General features: G+C 35.5%; 2 protein-coding genes and 1 long non-coding RNA gene across 7 annotated transcripts in view; 2 read left to right on the top strand and 1 right to left on the bottom strand.

Annotated features, from left to right (window-relative positions):
• Positions 1-1,019, top strand: part of LOC6644985 (regulating synaptic membrane exocytosis protein 1) — a 64,715-nt gene extending 63,696 nt beyond the window's left edge. For 2 of the 4 annotated variants that reach the window (XM_047011710.1, XM_002067713.4), the window contains exon 14: positions 44-524. In XM_047011710.1, the coding sequence (XP_046867666.1) occupies positions 44-436 (393 nt within the window). In that variant the 3' untranslated portion in view covers positions 437-524. Of the gene's footprint in view, positions 1-43; positions 531-551 lie in introns of those variants that run through there. The other 2 variants (XM_047011712.1, XM_047011713.1) reach the window with 2 other exon arrangements.
• A 3,730-nt stretch (positions 1,020-4,749) lies between these two features.
• Positions 4,750-7,194, bottom strand: LOC111518942. Of its 2 annotated transcripts, none has more exons than XR_006954494.1 (3): positions 7,160-7,194; positions 6,809-6,908; positions 4,750-6,741 (listed from the first exon to the last, which is right to left on the bottom strand). It is a non-coding gene; the product is annotated as an uncharacterized LOC111518942 (long non-coding RNA). The 2 variants fall into 2 exon arrangements; XR_002724162.2 differs by having other exon boundaries at positions 7,022-7,170.
• Positions 7,195-7,450: 256 nt separating this feature from the next.
• Positions 7,451-15,716, top strand: part of LOC6645053 (bifunctional heparan sulfate N-deacetylase/N-sulfotransferase) — a 70,317-nt gene continuing 62,051 nt past the window's right edge. Inside the window, exon 1 of the mRNA XM_023177154.2 lies at positions 7,451-8,428. The gene's annotated coding sequence lies outside the window, so the exon portion shown is untranslated. The remainder of the gene's footprint in view (positions 8,429-15,716) is intronic.

Below are 15,716 nucleotides of genomic sequence, written 5' to 3'. Positions count from 1 at the left end.
ACCGGTTTCATTCATAGTTCGTGTCACATAATTGCATTTGCAGTTGATTTGCGCCCGAAATATTGTGAACGAGGACTGCGAGACGCCTCCGGATACGTATGTGAAATGCTACATCAAGGATGGCGAACGATTGAGGCATAAGAAAAAGACACGGGTTGTACGGCATTCGGCGGAGCCCTTCTACAAGCAGACCATCAAGTATCAGGTGAGTAAATGGGTCATCGTTATGAGCGCCAATGATGGGACGACGATGATGGAAGGACTGAACTGGACTGGAAAGGAAAGGCAGGCCAGCACAAAATGTAATGTTATTGCCCTATTTGGTTGCATGGTAATCCAATTAATGGCAGCTGGCCCACGAAATAATGTCGTTGTCAATGGTGACTTTATGGCAGGGGCTCGACTCTGCAGAGAGTCACGCTGGCGGAGTGGCTGAGTGGATGAATGGCGAAATGGCTTAATAGCGGGGATGTGTGATTTATTTATTTTTTTTTTTTTGAAACCATGTGTAATTATATCAAGGTTAAAATTTGCATGCAAATAAATTACAGAGTGCCGACGTCTTTGGGCGCAATATTGTCATAATGGTTTGGCAACGTTGTGTCGGCTTCGAGCATAACCAGGGACTGGGCGGCACCGAAGTGAATCTGGACAAGGTGAATATAGGGCAGCATATTAGTGGCTGGTATCCATTGTTTCCCATGCACAGCTATGGCGGCTCCGATTCTGATAATTCTCCTTGACCGAATTATTTTGGCCAGCAGACAGCAGTGAGTCGCATACAGACAACAAAAACAATAACAATTCAATTGAAATGCATAACACCAAATTTAAAACATATGCTAAACAATATACTAAAAGTTAAAGCTCAATTTGTTAGTAACTAAGCGTTCCCTCCAAACCCAAAAAGTAAACAAAAACCAACAAAAAGCAACAAAAGACAAACCAAACACACAAAAATTCAAATTCGTTGTTAAATCTAATCAGATAATGTGCAGTTAATGCAACTATATAATTCCAATATATACAAACAATATATATATATACATATATAAATTTGAACACACACACAAAAAAGCACACATATATATGTAAGTATAGAAACCGATATATAGATATGTGCCATATGTATGTCCAACAGTTTCCCAAATTAATCAGTTATTAGGAACTCTATGCAAAAATTATGATCAACTTTTCAATCAGTTTCTTCCTTTGGAATACGTATTCACATCCATAAGGACAATTTTCAGATATTTAAAAAGTATTTAGAGATAGCCCTTGAAGGTTTTCTTTGCCCTCTTATGTATGTATAAGAATGTCGAGGATTAGTGTATTCAAAAATTGTGGATCCTTTGATAAGTCGTGTAGTAAACAAATTTTCTAGAAACAATGGCCATGGCCATTAAAAAGATGTTTCTTCTTGTTTCTGTCAGCTCTTTCAAGAACTACTTTGATTTTTCTATATAGGCCACTGATTCTATAGAGATATTTTTAGACTTTTGTATGTCCTCACGATTATCATCGTTTTTTTGTGGACGACACTCTCTTGTCGACTTAAAAATTCGTGCGAAATGCCCAAGTTTGCGGCTTTCGAAAATGTTGTACCTATTCTAGTCACTCGAATTGACTAAATTAGAGTTTTAAAAAGATGAGGATTTAGTCCTTGATTCCATGGATTCTAAAATATATACAGTAAAACAATTTGATTGGGAAAACTACTAGACATATGCGCATTACTATATGTATATCGTGATCTATTAATACGTATATACATTTTTTTGTCATTGTAAAATGAGCTTAGCCTTGGCTAGGACTAGGAGAAGTGGATTGAGAATATTCGTTTAGTTTGTATTGGTGAGAGAGCTTTGTAAGTAAGTAACTAAAACACAAGTACAGTTAGGCAGCACGTTAACTAACGGACAGCACAATAATTGAGTACTAAAAAAAGAAACAGAAAACAAAAATATATATACACCTATTTATATTATCTACATATTATATATATATAATAATGAATATATATATATTTTGGTTGTTGTTGTGTTTGTGAAAGTTTAAAATGGAAAGTAATGTTGAATGTTGTGAAGATACGAAATGAATTGAAACAATAATGTTGAAAATGTAAGGCAACGAAACGTTAAGAAATGGTTAGCCAAGAACAAACAAAAACAAACATAGAGAAACAAAAAAAAAGCAAAAACAATAAATAATACAAAAACAACAAATACACAAGTATATACCAAAAATGCTTAGTAACAATTTTCAGCAAATTTCAAATTAGCAATCAAAAAAAAAAAGACAAAGAAACCTTAAAATCTTTTAGGATCGCAAGCAGGTTTCAACTGCTTCACAAAATAATAGCAAACTAAACTTAAAACAAAACAAAAAAAAAAACAAAAAAACACAAAAAAAAAAACCAAGAAAACAAAAAACTTCCTTGTTAATCAAAATGAAGAGAAAAATCTTTAACATAATCATGTTGTCGAAATGGCAAAAACAAAATATGAAAAACTTTAATTAATATATATGACAATCTTTATGGGTGTGTGTGCTTGTATTTGTGTGCGTGTGTGTGCGCCATAATCGTATTACTGTGTAACTGTTTAAGTATTTCAGTGTGACTAAAGTGTGATTAAGACGAATTTACTGTAGAAAGGTTAGCCAACAATCGCCGATGCATTTGCAGCGATTGCAATCTGCAGTCTACCAGCTAAATTCCCAAATTTTCCCCTTTCTTTCTCTCTCTCTCTCTCTAAATGCCTCACTATCTCTTGCTATCCCTCTCTTATCACACCCTTAAACAGAACCTTCAATTAACTCAGTAGCAGATCTGAAGATGTGATGATACGTGACAAATTATCCCCGTAAAGTATGCAATAGACAGTTGACTATTTTCCCTCTTTACAACGATAAAGAACTTTTTGAATATTCTTTAGCTTAAAAAACGATCTTTGCTGCAAATATTGTTTGCAGCTGTTTGTTTTACAAAAATTATTTATTCAACTGCGTATTGCATACTTTATGGGGTAAAATTTGCTTCATTTCACATCTCTTGAACGGCCTTTGATACCACCAAAGGAAAAAAAAATTAAGGAAATAGGACAATCTCTTGTAATAGTAAAGAAAAACTAATTACTATATATTACTTAAAATGAAAAATCGAATCAGCATTCAACTAAAAAACAAAACAAAATTGACTTGGAGTTTCAAACTAAACAAAATCGAAAAATGAAAAACTAAAAAACAAATTTATACACTATATATATATATATATACGAACTATATTTATTTAAAACTATACAGCTTATTTAAACTGAAACTAAAACTAAAACTTTAACCTAAGCTTAACTAAAACTAAATTATTTACATATAGTTGTGTATGTACCTACCTACATACACACATACATATGTACTCATATATCTTTTTACTCCATGAATTATTTGCCATGACTGCCAGAACTCTTCCCTCGGTCGGGCGTCCGTTTTTTCTACCAGTTAGTTTAGTTAGTTCAAGTGACGCACACACTCTAAACTAAAAAAAAAAACAAAAACAAAAAAACATGAAACGAAAATTAAAATAATAACAAATCTCTTTAAGTACTTTAACTATAAAGCTTACAAGGTCAGCTAACGATGTGGTTGTTGTTAAAAAAAGAGAAAATATAAAAATTAAATTAGCTTAGTGTCAGATAATTCTTATTTGTTGTCTGCTCTAACTCAATCCTCTCATCCTCTCTATCTGCCTGTCTCTCTGTCTCTTTCATTCTCAGACTCTGCATCTTTTTCTTTCTCTGTCTTTTGTAATGTCTCTTAGTAATGTTTGTTGTAACTTGTATGTAAGTGGAACTACATGTAACTTGGTAAATAGTTTGTCAAGGTAGTCAGGGTAAAAGTATAACTAAAACTTGTGTCACACACAAACAACACACACAAACACATTTCACATAGTACTTCAGTTTCAATTCAGTAATTATACTCTTCACATTCTGGCTGTTGACTTATCCAAGTTATCTTTAAACAAAAAAAAAAACAAAAAAAACCAAAAAAAAACTAATCTATATTCTATGTAGTTTTGGGAAACGAAAAACTAATAATGGTTGTGCTATGAGGAAACCCTATATATATGTATATGTATATGTATGTATATACAAATATGTATTGTTAAAAATACTTTTTTTGTGTCGGGGATTGGGGTGGGTTGAAAAAAAAGGAACATAGATGCTCGTAATATTCAAACTAAACTGTTGAAAACCATTTACTACTACTACTAATTTAGGTATGTTTTGGTCTTTCCACTAACTAGCTAACTAACTAACTAACTTACTAACTAACTATTCATTAATTAGTCTTACTTAAACTATCATTAAATTACTGTTGTTGGAAACGTACGGTGTAATTGATCAATTTCTAATTACAACGAGTACTTTGAACACTGTAAAATTAACACCATATCGCATTGAGTCCACTTGGGCCGGACGGATTCTAGAAGGAACGTAACAAGAAAAAAGTTTTCGTTCTCGGGGTTTGCATTGCGCTTTAAAAGTGCAGAATGTAAATGTGTAGCAAGGCTTACAAATAAATAACTAAATTTGTTAGAAAAAAAAAACAAAAACAAAAACAAAAAGAAATAAAGATATATATTCCTGTACTGGAGTAAACAGTATGGAGCATTCATGCATACCTACATACATATTATATATTATTATATATTTGAATGTAGCAAACCGAAAACGAAAGACAAACAACCAATACACAAAAATAATATGTATATTATATATCAAATTGAGTTTCAATAAACATACAATATTTATTTGGAAACCTGTCTCTTTTATTTAAGGCTTTGAATTAAAGCTTAATCGCTCGATCTAATCCTAATCGCTGTAGGTAGTTAATAAATAATATCGTAAGAAATCACTTGTTTTTTGAATTAGAAGAGTGGCACTATCGTTCTCTCTCTCTATCCTGGCAAAATGTAGGTGGTTAACAAAAATTTCATAAAGCTACAAAACAAGCTTTTGCGATGATGAAAATTCAAAAAGGAATTCATAAAAGTTGGCAAATTTTAGCCAAGAAACTGGCAAATCTATTTAAGCTATGGACAAAAAAAGCTATTTACCTAACAAAATTATCTTTTCATTTAATTTACTTATTGTTTGCTATGCCAAGCCTATATTTCTATTTGAAATCGATCAGAATTTAAAAGAGCTATAAAAGCTTAATGCCAAAGTTTATCGAGTAAAATTACTTTCAGCAAAAGCTTTAAATTGGTAAGTATACAGACTGAATACCACAAATAGAGACATGAACCTAGTTGAGCAAATTTCAGTTTGCCCCAGGGCCACAGGACCTTAACTTGGCTGTGGTGTCAAAACTAGAAAAAAATAAGAATTTATAAATATCAACTACTATCCTGCTAAACGTAAATGCATAGTGGGCTTTTTGAAATAAGCTTAAACGTTTAAAAGTATGCCAGAAAACCAAAAAGCTCTTAATATCTCAGATTAAACTCCTTGATGAAAGGATATGTTTAACACAATATTCGTGCTTATCCTTTTTAGGACTCGCAAGATATTTATAAATCCTTTTTTATCTCTGAAAGTGTGCAAAAAATGATTAGCTTGGTCGATTTAGGGATGTTCTTTAGCCAAATGGAAGTCCATGAAAAAGCTCAGATTAAGGATGTTTTCGAGATGCCAAAACTTTTTCTATGCCAAACGCTACATGTCATCAAGAGCATAGCTAAAATACCAGTCGACTCGCATAGGCAGGGACTCCCGGCCGCCGCAAAGCATGCATCACATATTCTTAAGGGTTCCAAATATACGAAAAACATTCTACAAGCTATAAAGTCCTTAATATCTCAGCTCCTGGCAAGACTATTGAGATGAACCTTTGACAAATAATAGTCCTTGAAAAAGATGATTGGTTTGATACCATATTCGCCATATTCCTTCTAAAGATCTATTTTATAATATTAGCTATATCTTTTTACCCAAAAACGTATGCAACACTTAGTTTTAGTTTTCATTATAACTGTTAGGACTTTCGATCTGTGTTTCCATTTTTTTTTTTTTGAATATTGCTCCAAAATGGGAAAAAACTTCGCAAAAAAGCCAAAAACCATAAAATCTTTGATATCTCAGCTCTCCGTAGAACTATCGAAATGTCCTTTGCACCACAGGACTAGCTGTGATGATTGTAGTTTTATGATATGTCCCTTTGTCCTAATCCTTCAAAGAACGCGCGAATTATTGCCATTTTTTTTTTAAAGCAAAAAAAACCCTTGAATGCAGATCGATAGTTCTAATCCTGGAGGATCCTGCAGCGATATGACATGGAGAAAATTATCCCTGTTTTGGTTTTTACCTTTAGAATCTACTAATCGAATGGCATTATAAAAAGTTGGGGTCATCTAAGGATGCAGGACATGTAACTTTCTAAAAAGGTCCACTTTCTCTGCTTTAAGAAGGACATTCCAGGACATGGCGATGTCAATCGACGCATCTGGACAAAGGACTCTAATCACTGGCCACTTTTTGGCCATTTTCGAAAATTCGAGCAATATTTTTGGACCGATATTGAAAGTTCTTGAATGCAGACCGATAGTCCTAGTCCTGGAGAAAGCAGAAAAACGTCACTGAATTATGAACATAATAATTGTAGTATAGTACATATTAGGTGTCACAAAATTAAATCTCCAGCGCCTTGAAAACTTAAGCATTCTGGCAATGTGTAGAGATCCTAGAAACGGAACAGAAATGAAAATGAGATGATGATACACAACAGATGATGCAAAACACTTGTGTACCAGGAAATGCCCCCCGAGGGTGGCTGCCCTGTTGGCAGTGGCGGAGGAGGAGGCTGCTGTAGTTGATCAATTCCTGGTAATGGTGGTGCCATGATGATCTCTGCAATTGACAGATTATACGATTATTTTAAATTTAATATCAAAAACCGTGCCCTGCCATTCAATTGCGTTTCCTCTTCAATCTATTAAAATATTTAAATGTTTCCTTCTCACTTGTGCTTAGTGCGATGACAATTGGCCAGCACAAATCCAATTAGTGTATAATATCTGACACAATCCAATAACACTCAGTTCATAAGCTCAGGCAAAATAGTCTTTTAACAATATTAAATTAATATAAACAAAACTCACTGCCGATTGCTCTGCCCAGTAGTGCACTTACATACATAAGTTCCAATAGATGGCGCCACGGCATGTTAACGTCATTTGATAATCGACATTATCGGAGCAAGCCTATCGGTTATTCGACATTATCGGAGCAAGCCTATCGGTTAATCGACGTAATCCACAACTTTGTTATCGATACATACTGTCGATAGCATATTATCGATATTTTCAGGCTCCCACTATTTTGGACCCCTTATTTTCATGCTCCCACTATTTTGGTTTGAGATGGTTTCGTGTGGTTTGAGATGGTTCGTGCTTAACCGTTTTATTTCAAGAATTGTCAGCTCTAAGTGCGGACGCGGACGCGCAAGAAAATAAATTTTAATGCCGCTCAACGTGAAAGCCAAACAAATTAATTGAAATTAAAAATTATAATTAGAAACCGAATTGAAGGCCAGCGGTGTTGGTGGCACACATTGAGTGAGAGTGATGGAACGTACGGTCTGTGTCGTGTGATGGTGAGAGACGGGGCAGTGGAAGAGGAGCAAATTGGCGACCGTGGAAATTTCGATTTTTGTCCGCTGCCGTGCGCGAATATGTGGATAAAATTAATAATAACATAAATCTCTAGTGTGTCAATTCTAAATTGCTATATTTTCTGGCATTTTATTTTTTTTGGTTTATATCATTTTTTTTTTTTTATTGTTGAATGTTGTTTATTTTGTGCCTCCTACGCGCTCTTTCCATTCACAAATGTGCGTGTGTGTGTGTATGAGAGTATGTGCTTGTGTATGTTTAGCGTCAGTGACGTAAACAAATGCAAAGGCAAAACGGCCAAAAGAGAGCAAACGAATAGCAATCCAAATAAAATAGGCAAAAAAATGTTGAAAATGCAGCAGCTACAACGAAAACAACAAGTATTAAGCATGTCGATTGCCGATTCTCGTGCCGTTATCACCAAGAACACAATAACAAATTGACATAATATTTTTTCTCTCAGTTATTTTACCCTCTCTGTTTTGCGCGTTCGTTCGTTCGTTTGTTGGTGGTGTAAATGCTATTATTATTGTTGTTGTTGCACATTCGGCCACACAGCTGAGCCAAACTGCATCTGTATTAGTATTGGAGTGTCTACTGGAGAGTGCTGTGCGTATAAGCGTGTGTTTGTTTGTGTGTGTCTGAGCGCAACACGTTTGTGTTTGTGCGTAAGGGCGAGTGAAATAGAAAAAGAGACACCAAAGCGAGAGTGACAGAGAGCGAAGAGAGAGTCGGTGTGCTTCATTGATGCGACAGGTAAGCAGAAGAGTTGCCAAAGAAATGCAAAGCCTCTTTACATTTTCCTTATATGTACCGTGCGTATGTATGTGTAATTATTTAGTTTACCATACTTACAGGGCTATTAATTAATATTAGTACCGGCAGCGCTTTTGCAGGTAATTTTCCACACATACACACACAATTTACTTGGCTTTATTTCTTTCAAGATAAGACAAACGAGCCGAACTAACGACCGATACATACATATGTAGGTGGGGAGACGGGAACGGTGTTTCACATAATGACGTTTGTGGAGCATTTTCAAACACGCTTTAGATTGGTCACATACACATACATATGTACATATGTATATGTATGTCTGCGATGTGATGCTCCGAAACTTTTTTGATTCCTAATTGTTCATCTCATCCCCCCGCCCCTGCTTCTTTGGTTTCGCTGTCTTTGTTCCCGGCGGCGTCGGACGGGACATTGTTAATACAAATTTATGTTAGTTTTTTCCTTATAAGCTGAGTCAAAGTTCCATCAATTTTGAACGAAATAGGGCTCTAAGCGGCGATTCTTTCTGCTTAAAATATAAAAATGTTGGTTTCATGTTGGCACAAGCTTTGATAAACTCGTTATTACGCCATGCTTTCATCATGCTGAAAACCCCATAAAAGCGATCATTTTTCGGCGCATTCATTCACCAAAGGATCTCTGACTATATTCCTCTACATTTCTCCAGTAATAGTACCCTCAATTTTGACCAGATAAAGTGAAACAAGCCGAAAGCCACGTGGTTTAACGTCTTCTTTGTGTACCTGGAATCCAATTGCATGTTTGGGGGTTCGTCCAACTTTGATTCGTCGCTCCACATGATCATGTTCCAAAAGTTAGGAGCTTTTAATATGCTCCTTCTTTATGCTTCGCTCTGAAACCAGCGGCTTACGTTTTGCGATGCGTCCAAACAATTCATTTTCATTTAGGCATCGTCTTATAGTCTGAGAAGACTCACTAACTTTAGTGGGACTCCATTTGAGGTTTGATTTGAAATGCGTTTAAAATCGGATCTGCTTTACACGGGCTAACGATTCGTCTATCATCCTCTGCGCTTGTTTTTCTTGGTTTCCGGCGAGACATATTTTCCAATTATTCATAATGAGCAACAGCGTTTTCAACTCCACCATGAGAAAAGTTGAGCAATTTCGCGATTTGAAGTAAACTTTTCTTATTTTGGAAATTTATCCGATATTAACTTGGAGCTTTAAAGTCAACAAACATTCAAATTTATAATTTTTCTTGTTTTTATGCAAAATAGTGATGTTAGCAATATTATTCTAAAATTTTATGTAACTTGAACCAAAAAAGAATTCAACCCTTTTCTGCTCTCACTTTTCGATCATTTTACCTGAATCGGTATTCTATAACTCTGATTGTTAGCTATTTGGTTTGATTCACATCGACAAGAACGAATAACAATTCCTTGGATCTATTTCCTCTGTTTCTGTCGTTTTTGGTATTGGTCAACATCTTATCTTGGCCACGGCGGCACCCACGCGGCGACTGAGCTCCCCTTCCATCCCCGCCAATCATCTACTTATGCATTTCAAATGTGTGTGCTCCCCCTGCTCTTCACATAACGCCCACATGGAAATTTAACGCTTGAACACGCTCAAATTCTTTTCTCTCTTCTCTTTCGCCGGGCATAAATAATAGGAAACTCTGAATGTGTTGTCTTCTCCGTTATTTGTCGTATTTGTTAACCTATTTGGTTTTCAGTCAGTCAGTTTTGTTTTGGGTTCCTTTTTTCAGAGGTTATTATTATTAATTTTCAAATAATATCGAATAAATTTCTCAACTTGCTTCACCTCTGGAGGCTGTGGGGTAGTGTATTCAAGGGGATACCTACGGTCCATGTTTGTCTATCGCACACTTTCGTGACTTTTCGTCTTCCGTGTTTCTTTGTGTGTTTATGTTCTGTGGCATTTGTTTATGATATGCATGGTGTGGGCTTTCTGTTGAGATGCCTACATAATTTCCATCCATTCCCATTTACATTTTCTTTCCGATCTATGGATGGCAATAAAAATTAACTTTGTTTTCCCATGCAACTTCTTTCAGTGCATAATTTAAGCCCGGGGGTTGCTGTTCTTCTTACTCTTTCTGGCCACATGATAAACTATGGCTTGTTAATAAATCAAAAGGCAAAAATGTGCACAGAACGAACAGGAACAAGGAGTACTAGAAGTTGGAACAATGTTGGCAATATTTATAAAAGAAAAAAAAACCAGAAGATTCAGAAGATATGGCGACGAATTGCTTCGTAAATCTAATGCAAACTTTCTATTATTATTATTTTCAATTTCATATATGTATGAAACAGGAATAAAGTATTTTTGGTTTGGTTTCTCTCTCGTTTTTGCCAGTGCACAAGCAACTGAAACACCACTACCCCCCAGACACACACACACATGCACAAGTACATACACACAGGTTACTCATATTTCATATATGTTCTTGGTAGATTTATGAAGTGGCCAGGCGGCTGAGTCCTGCTTTTGCTGCTTTCCCCTTCAGCCTTTCGACCGCATGGCTTTGGCATTCTAATAATGTTTTATTGTTGTCGTTGAAGTGGCCCATTGTACCAGCTGGCAACATATTGTCCTGGTGACATTGTATCAATTCCAGTCCAACTTGCAATCCTAAGTCTCAAAGTATTTACCCTTTTTACCCAATTTTAGAATCTAAGTTGTCAAATAGTTTTTGCATAACGACACATACATATATAAACATACCTACATATGTAGATGAGCAGAATTATGTTAACATGGAGATGCCGGAGTTTCTTTTCCAATTGTTTTTTTATTTACAATTAAAAAAATTGTCATAGTTGGTCCTTGAGTTAATAAAAAATATACCCCCCCGTTTTTAACCATGACCATTTGAAGTCGGTTCAGAACGGAATCCACCAATTTTTGAAGGGTTTTTAATGAAATCCTTTCCCATTTCTTTTTGACCTCAGTAATTGTTTCGTCTTTAGTCCTTGCGCTTCTATTTCGCTTTCTTACCGCCCAAACATTTTCAATAATGTTGTGGTCGGGACTTTAAGGTGGCCAATCTAGTGTCTCCACCCCAACTTCCCTCAAAAATGTAGTAATCATTTTTACCGTGTGGCAAGGTGCGTTGTCCTGTTGTTGAATAAATGTCTCTCCAATTAATCTATAGCCGGATGGGATTATTAGGGTGCTTAAACATTGATTCTGGTTCATACAACTATCAATGGGAACCAAGTCTCCCACACCATTATAAGAAAGGGATCCCCAAAACATCTCGCTCCTACCTCCGTGGCTTATTTTTACGGTATTCCTTGTTTAACGGAACATAAACTTTCTTCTTTGATAAACATATCTCAAAACTACTTTCGTCCGTCCACAAGACATTGCGCCAATATGAAACCGGTTTTTTTATGTACTGCTTCGCAAAGTCTAAGCGCTAAAGTTTATTTTTAGTGATATGGGATTCCCTCACTGGTTGGGGGATTGTCTGCTGTCTTATTCCACTCCAAATTCACAGCTTTGGGGTTTTAAGAGGGTCTTCTTTAAATTGACGCACGATCAGGCGGCGGTCTGTATCAACTGTTATCTTTCGAATTCGTCCTGGCCGGCGTACATTGTTAACTTTATTAAATTTGTTATATTTTTTGATTGATAATAAATAGATTGACCTGAAAATTTATATTTCTTTGTGATACTTAAGATGGAAACACCCAAATGACTTTGTGACAATTTCTGTTCGTATTACTGAACTTAAAACCGATGTTTTACCCACTTTTTAATCAAATAAAAATGCTAAATTTTCGTAAAACATAATAGTCAAAATATTTAGTGAACTTTCAATTATTAATTTGTACTTCACTTTAACCATCAGTTTAATTCCATTCAATACAAAAGCAAAATAAAAGTCAAATGTAATGTATGTCAAAATATTTTTGCCTACGAGTGTATTATATGTCGATATTTTCAACGGAACCCCATGACTTTTATTAGACTCTTTCTGATTAGTTGCCGTTATTAAGAAACTAGCGTATCAGCTTTTGAGAAAGAATTGTTTCTTGCTGCGTGTTAGATTGGTACTATGTTAATTACTTAAGATTAGCCATAAACAAGAAATTTAAGAGAGAGAGAGAGAGAGAGAAAAGAAAGAATAAACGTTCTCTCTACCTGTCAACGTATTGATTTTTATTTACAAAAAATTGTCATCACCACTACTAAAATAATGGTAATTAAGATGGGTAAATTTTATATAACATTTATAAAAACTTTGACCAAAAAAGGGCTAAGTATCGCTAATGTCCCTCAGTTTCTGCGTCAAGAGCTGCTGCTGCAGCTAAAAATAAAGTTGTCCCGTCAACTTGGTTATACCATACACCAAAGGAGAATGGTGGCTCAAGCCCTTTTAGTCTCCTAGTAGATAGACGGATAGGGATAGAACGATTCGGTTAGTCAAGAATACATGTATATTTGCCTTATGGGGACAAAAATAATGCCTTCCGGCTGTTACATACTTTTTGTCGACTTTAATATACCATTACAGTTCATGGATGCATGGTAAGCCATAACCACAACAAAAGCAATTATTAACAGAGTCATTAACACAGACATGTAGACACGGCCCCATGTAGGGGAACCGAGAACCACTAGAGCCATAACCATTGTCAGTTGCAGACCCCAAACCAGAACCAGAACCCGACCTGAGCCCGGACAAAATCTCTCCAAACTAAAATGTGCGGTGTTGTGCGGTGCGTTCGCTAATTAGGCTGTGATTTTTGTATATCGACGACTTTATCCGGGCGGGCTTTTGTCCACAGGTCGCACTCCTTCTCCCTCGCTGATTTCAATGAAAAATCGAAATAAAGGCTTTTGTGAGTACACACACACAGACACACACCTATACGTAGTGCGCCATTTTGTAGAATGCAAATTCATTTAATCGCTTGAAGAGGGCGGGCAACAGAACTCTATTCTCTTTGGGTATCTTTTCTACTATTCTTCAGTCGGCTTATTTGGTATTTTGCTTCTGTCTTTTCCCCCAGCAATAAATCATAATCATAGAGGGTAGACAAACAACATTACCTTTACCTCCCCCATCATCCTCATCCTCCATTTCACTCATTTGACTTGCAGGCAGAAGCAAATCATTTATTAAGAGGAACTGAGTAAAAGAGAACTGAACGTAACGGAGCTGGGATACCTTTTCCATCTTCATCATCATCTTACATGCTTTTTGGCTGGGTCTTCCTCTCCCCCATCCCACCACCCACACGCCCCACACACAACAATGTAATGACTAAGCCTGAGTGCATATTCTCTTCTCTTTATTCTGGTATCTGGGACACACTTCACTTTCTGCATCAACATCAACATCATTCACCATCATCATAAGCTGCATCAAACAAGATTTGTCAGTTAAAAAAATGAAGTCAGTAAGTCGACTCGCCGACTTCATAATACCATGTATTCATGCAGACAGACGGACGAACATGCTAGATCGACTCGGCTGTTGATGCCGATCCAGAATATATACAATTTATGGGGTCGGAAAATATTTCTTCTGGCCGTTACGTACATTTTCCGACTTTAATATACCATTTCACCCTACAGACGCATGGTATAAAGACATAATGAACGAACGAACTGACTGACGGCGGTCGTTCAGGAGGAAAGCAGGCAAAGTAAAATGCCGTAAGTACGGCGAAAAGAAGATCAAATAAAGCTTAGATCAGCTTACGATTTGAGTCGCATAAAATAGGCCCATTATATAGGCCAAAAATGTTAAAAATTATATTCTGAATCATTCCCAACTGGAAAAGCTTTGCCTGCTTCTATCAAGAAGCAACTGACAGAGGACTCTTGTCAAAGATGGAGCAAACTGCGTAACTTAGTTTGTGTTTGACATTCGTTGATTGACAGCTGATGACTGGTTAAATTTGTGCTAGAAAAAGTGCATTTCGTTTGCTCAAAACTTGAGAAATAACATAAGGACCAGACTATGAAATAAATTTTAGCTGAAAACCTTCTATTCCATTCATAAACTCCTTTCGACTAGCTTTTGTATTTCTAATAGCTCTATACAAAAAATGTGTGGGGAAAAAAGTGGTATCCACCTGTGCGAAGATTTCGCTGGATTCTGTTTGGCTCCTAGCCTCCAGTAAACGAACACCTCCCATAGACAAACAAATTTTGTCGGCCCAACCGTTTTATATTTTTAATTTCTCAAAGCAAATAACCTCTTATCAGAGAACCCTCAATAGCCTTTTTTTTGGTCAACAAATTCTACAAAATACTTTTATGGAAAGAATGTTTTGCGGTAATGAAAACTTTGTCAGTAGAGGTAAGAAAAAAAGTAAGGTAAAATAGAAAAGATGATTTATTTTTAATATTGACGAAATAGTTTAGAAAGAATCAGATGACATAAATATTGATTTTAAAAGTCATCAAGTTCCGGAAGATGTAAATAAGGTTTAAGTACTAAATCGGAAGATAAGATGGAAACAGATTCACGTTTAAAAAAAAAAAAGAAAATACATACATGAAGTTGTAAAAAAGCTTGTAGTGTTTTGTCCGATATTATTGAACTTAAATTTGAAAGAAAAGCAAGCGAAAGAATATTTAAAGACCAATTAAAAACAAATACCAAAAATTGAAATATATGCTTCAATGAACAAACATTATATTCCCGTTGACAGAATTTTAAAAAAATGTTCACCTCTGTCCTAAGGATGTTCGGCAATGTGAGTGTTTACTGTTCATAATCGCCAACATCGGAATCCAGAAAAAAAAATTCACTATAAAGTTGTATGGTTTTGTCCATTTTTAGCTTATACAATAAGAAGAATACAAATTTCAGGTTAAGGTACTCTCTAGCCATATACGGCTCTTAATTTTTCATAAATTTTGTTCTATTTACTGCCGGAATGCTATTATATATTTTGCCATTTTTTTTTTTTTTGATTTTCTTTAGTTTTATTCACAATAATATATTCACACAAAAAAACATTTTCTTTGCGGAAGTAAAATCGTTTCTAGAAAGACTATTTAGTCATCAATCATAAAAACAAAAACAAATTTGAGCTTAATACTAGCATTATATAAATTATTTTTGGCGAAAAGTGTGGGCAAGTGCTATACACTTCTTTTTTGCTCGCAGTTGTGTCTAACCACACGAATTGGTTGGCTTATGAGTTAATTGGCCACACATATTCGCCAACTCCTTTAAATGCCTGTTAAAAACAATGCGAGCTGAATGACTCGGAGATTCCTTAGAT

Source organism: Drosophila willistoni, assembly GCF_018902025.1.
Source record: "Drosophila willistoni isolate 14030-0811.24 chromosome XR unlocalized genomic scaffold, UCI_dwil_1.1 Seg105, whole genome shotgun sequence".
Taxonomy (NCBI): Eukaryota; Metazoa; Arthropoda; class Insecta; order Diptera; family Drosophilidae; genus Drosophila; species Drosophila willistoni.
This window is presented reverse-complemented; position numbering and strand designations above follow the sequence as displayed.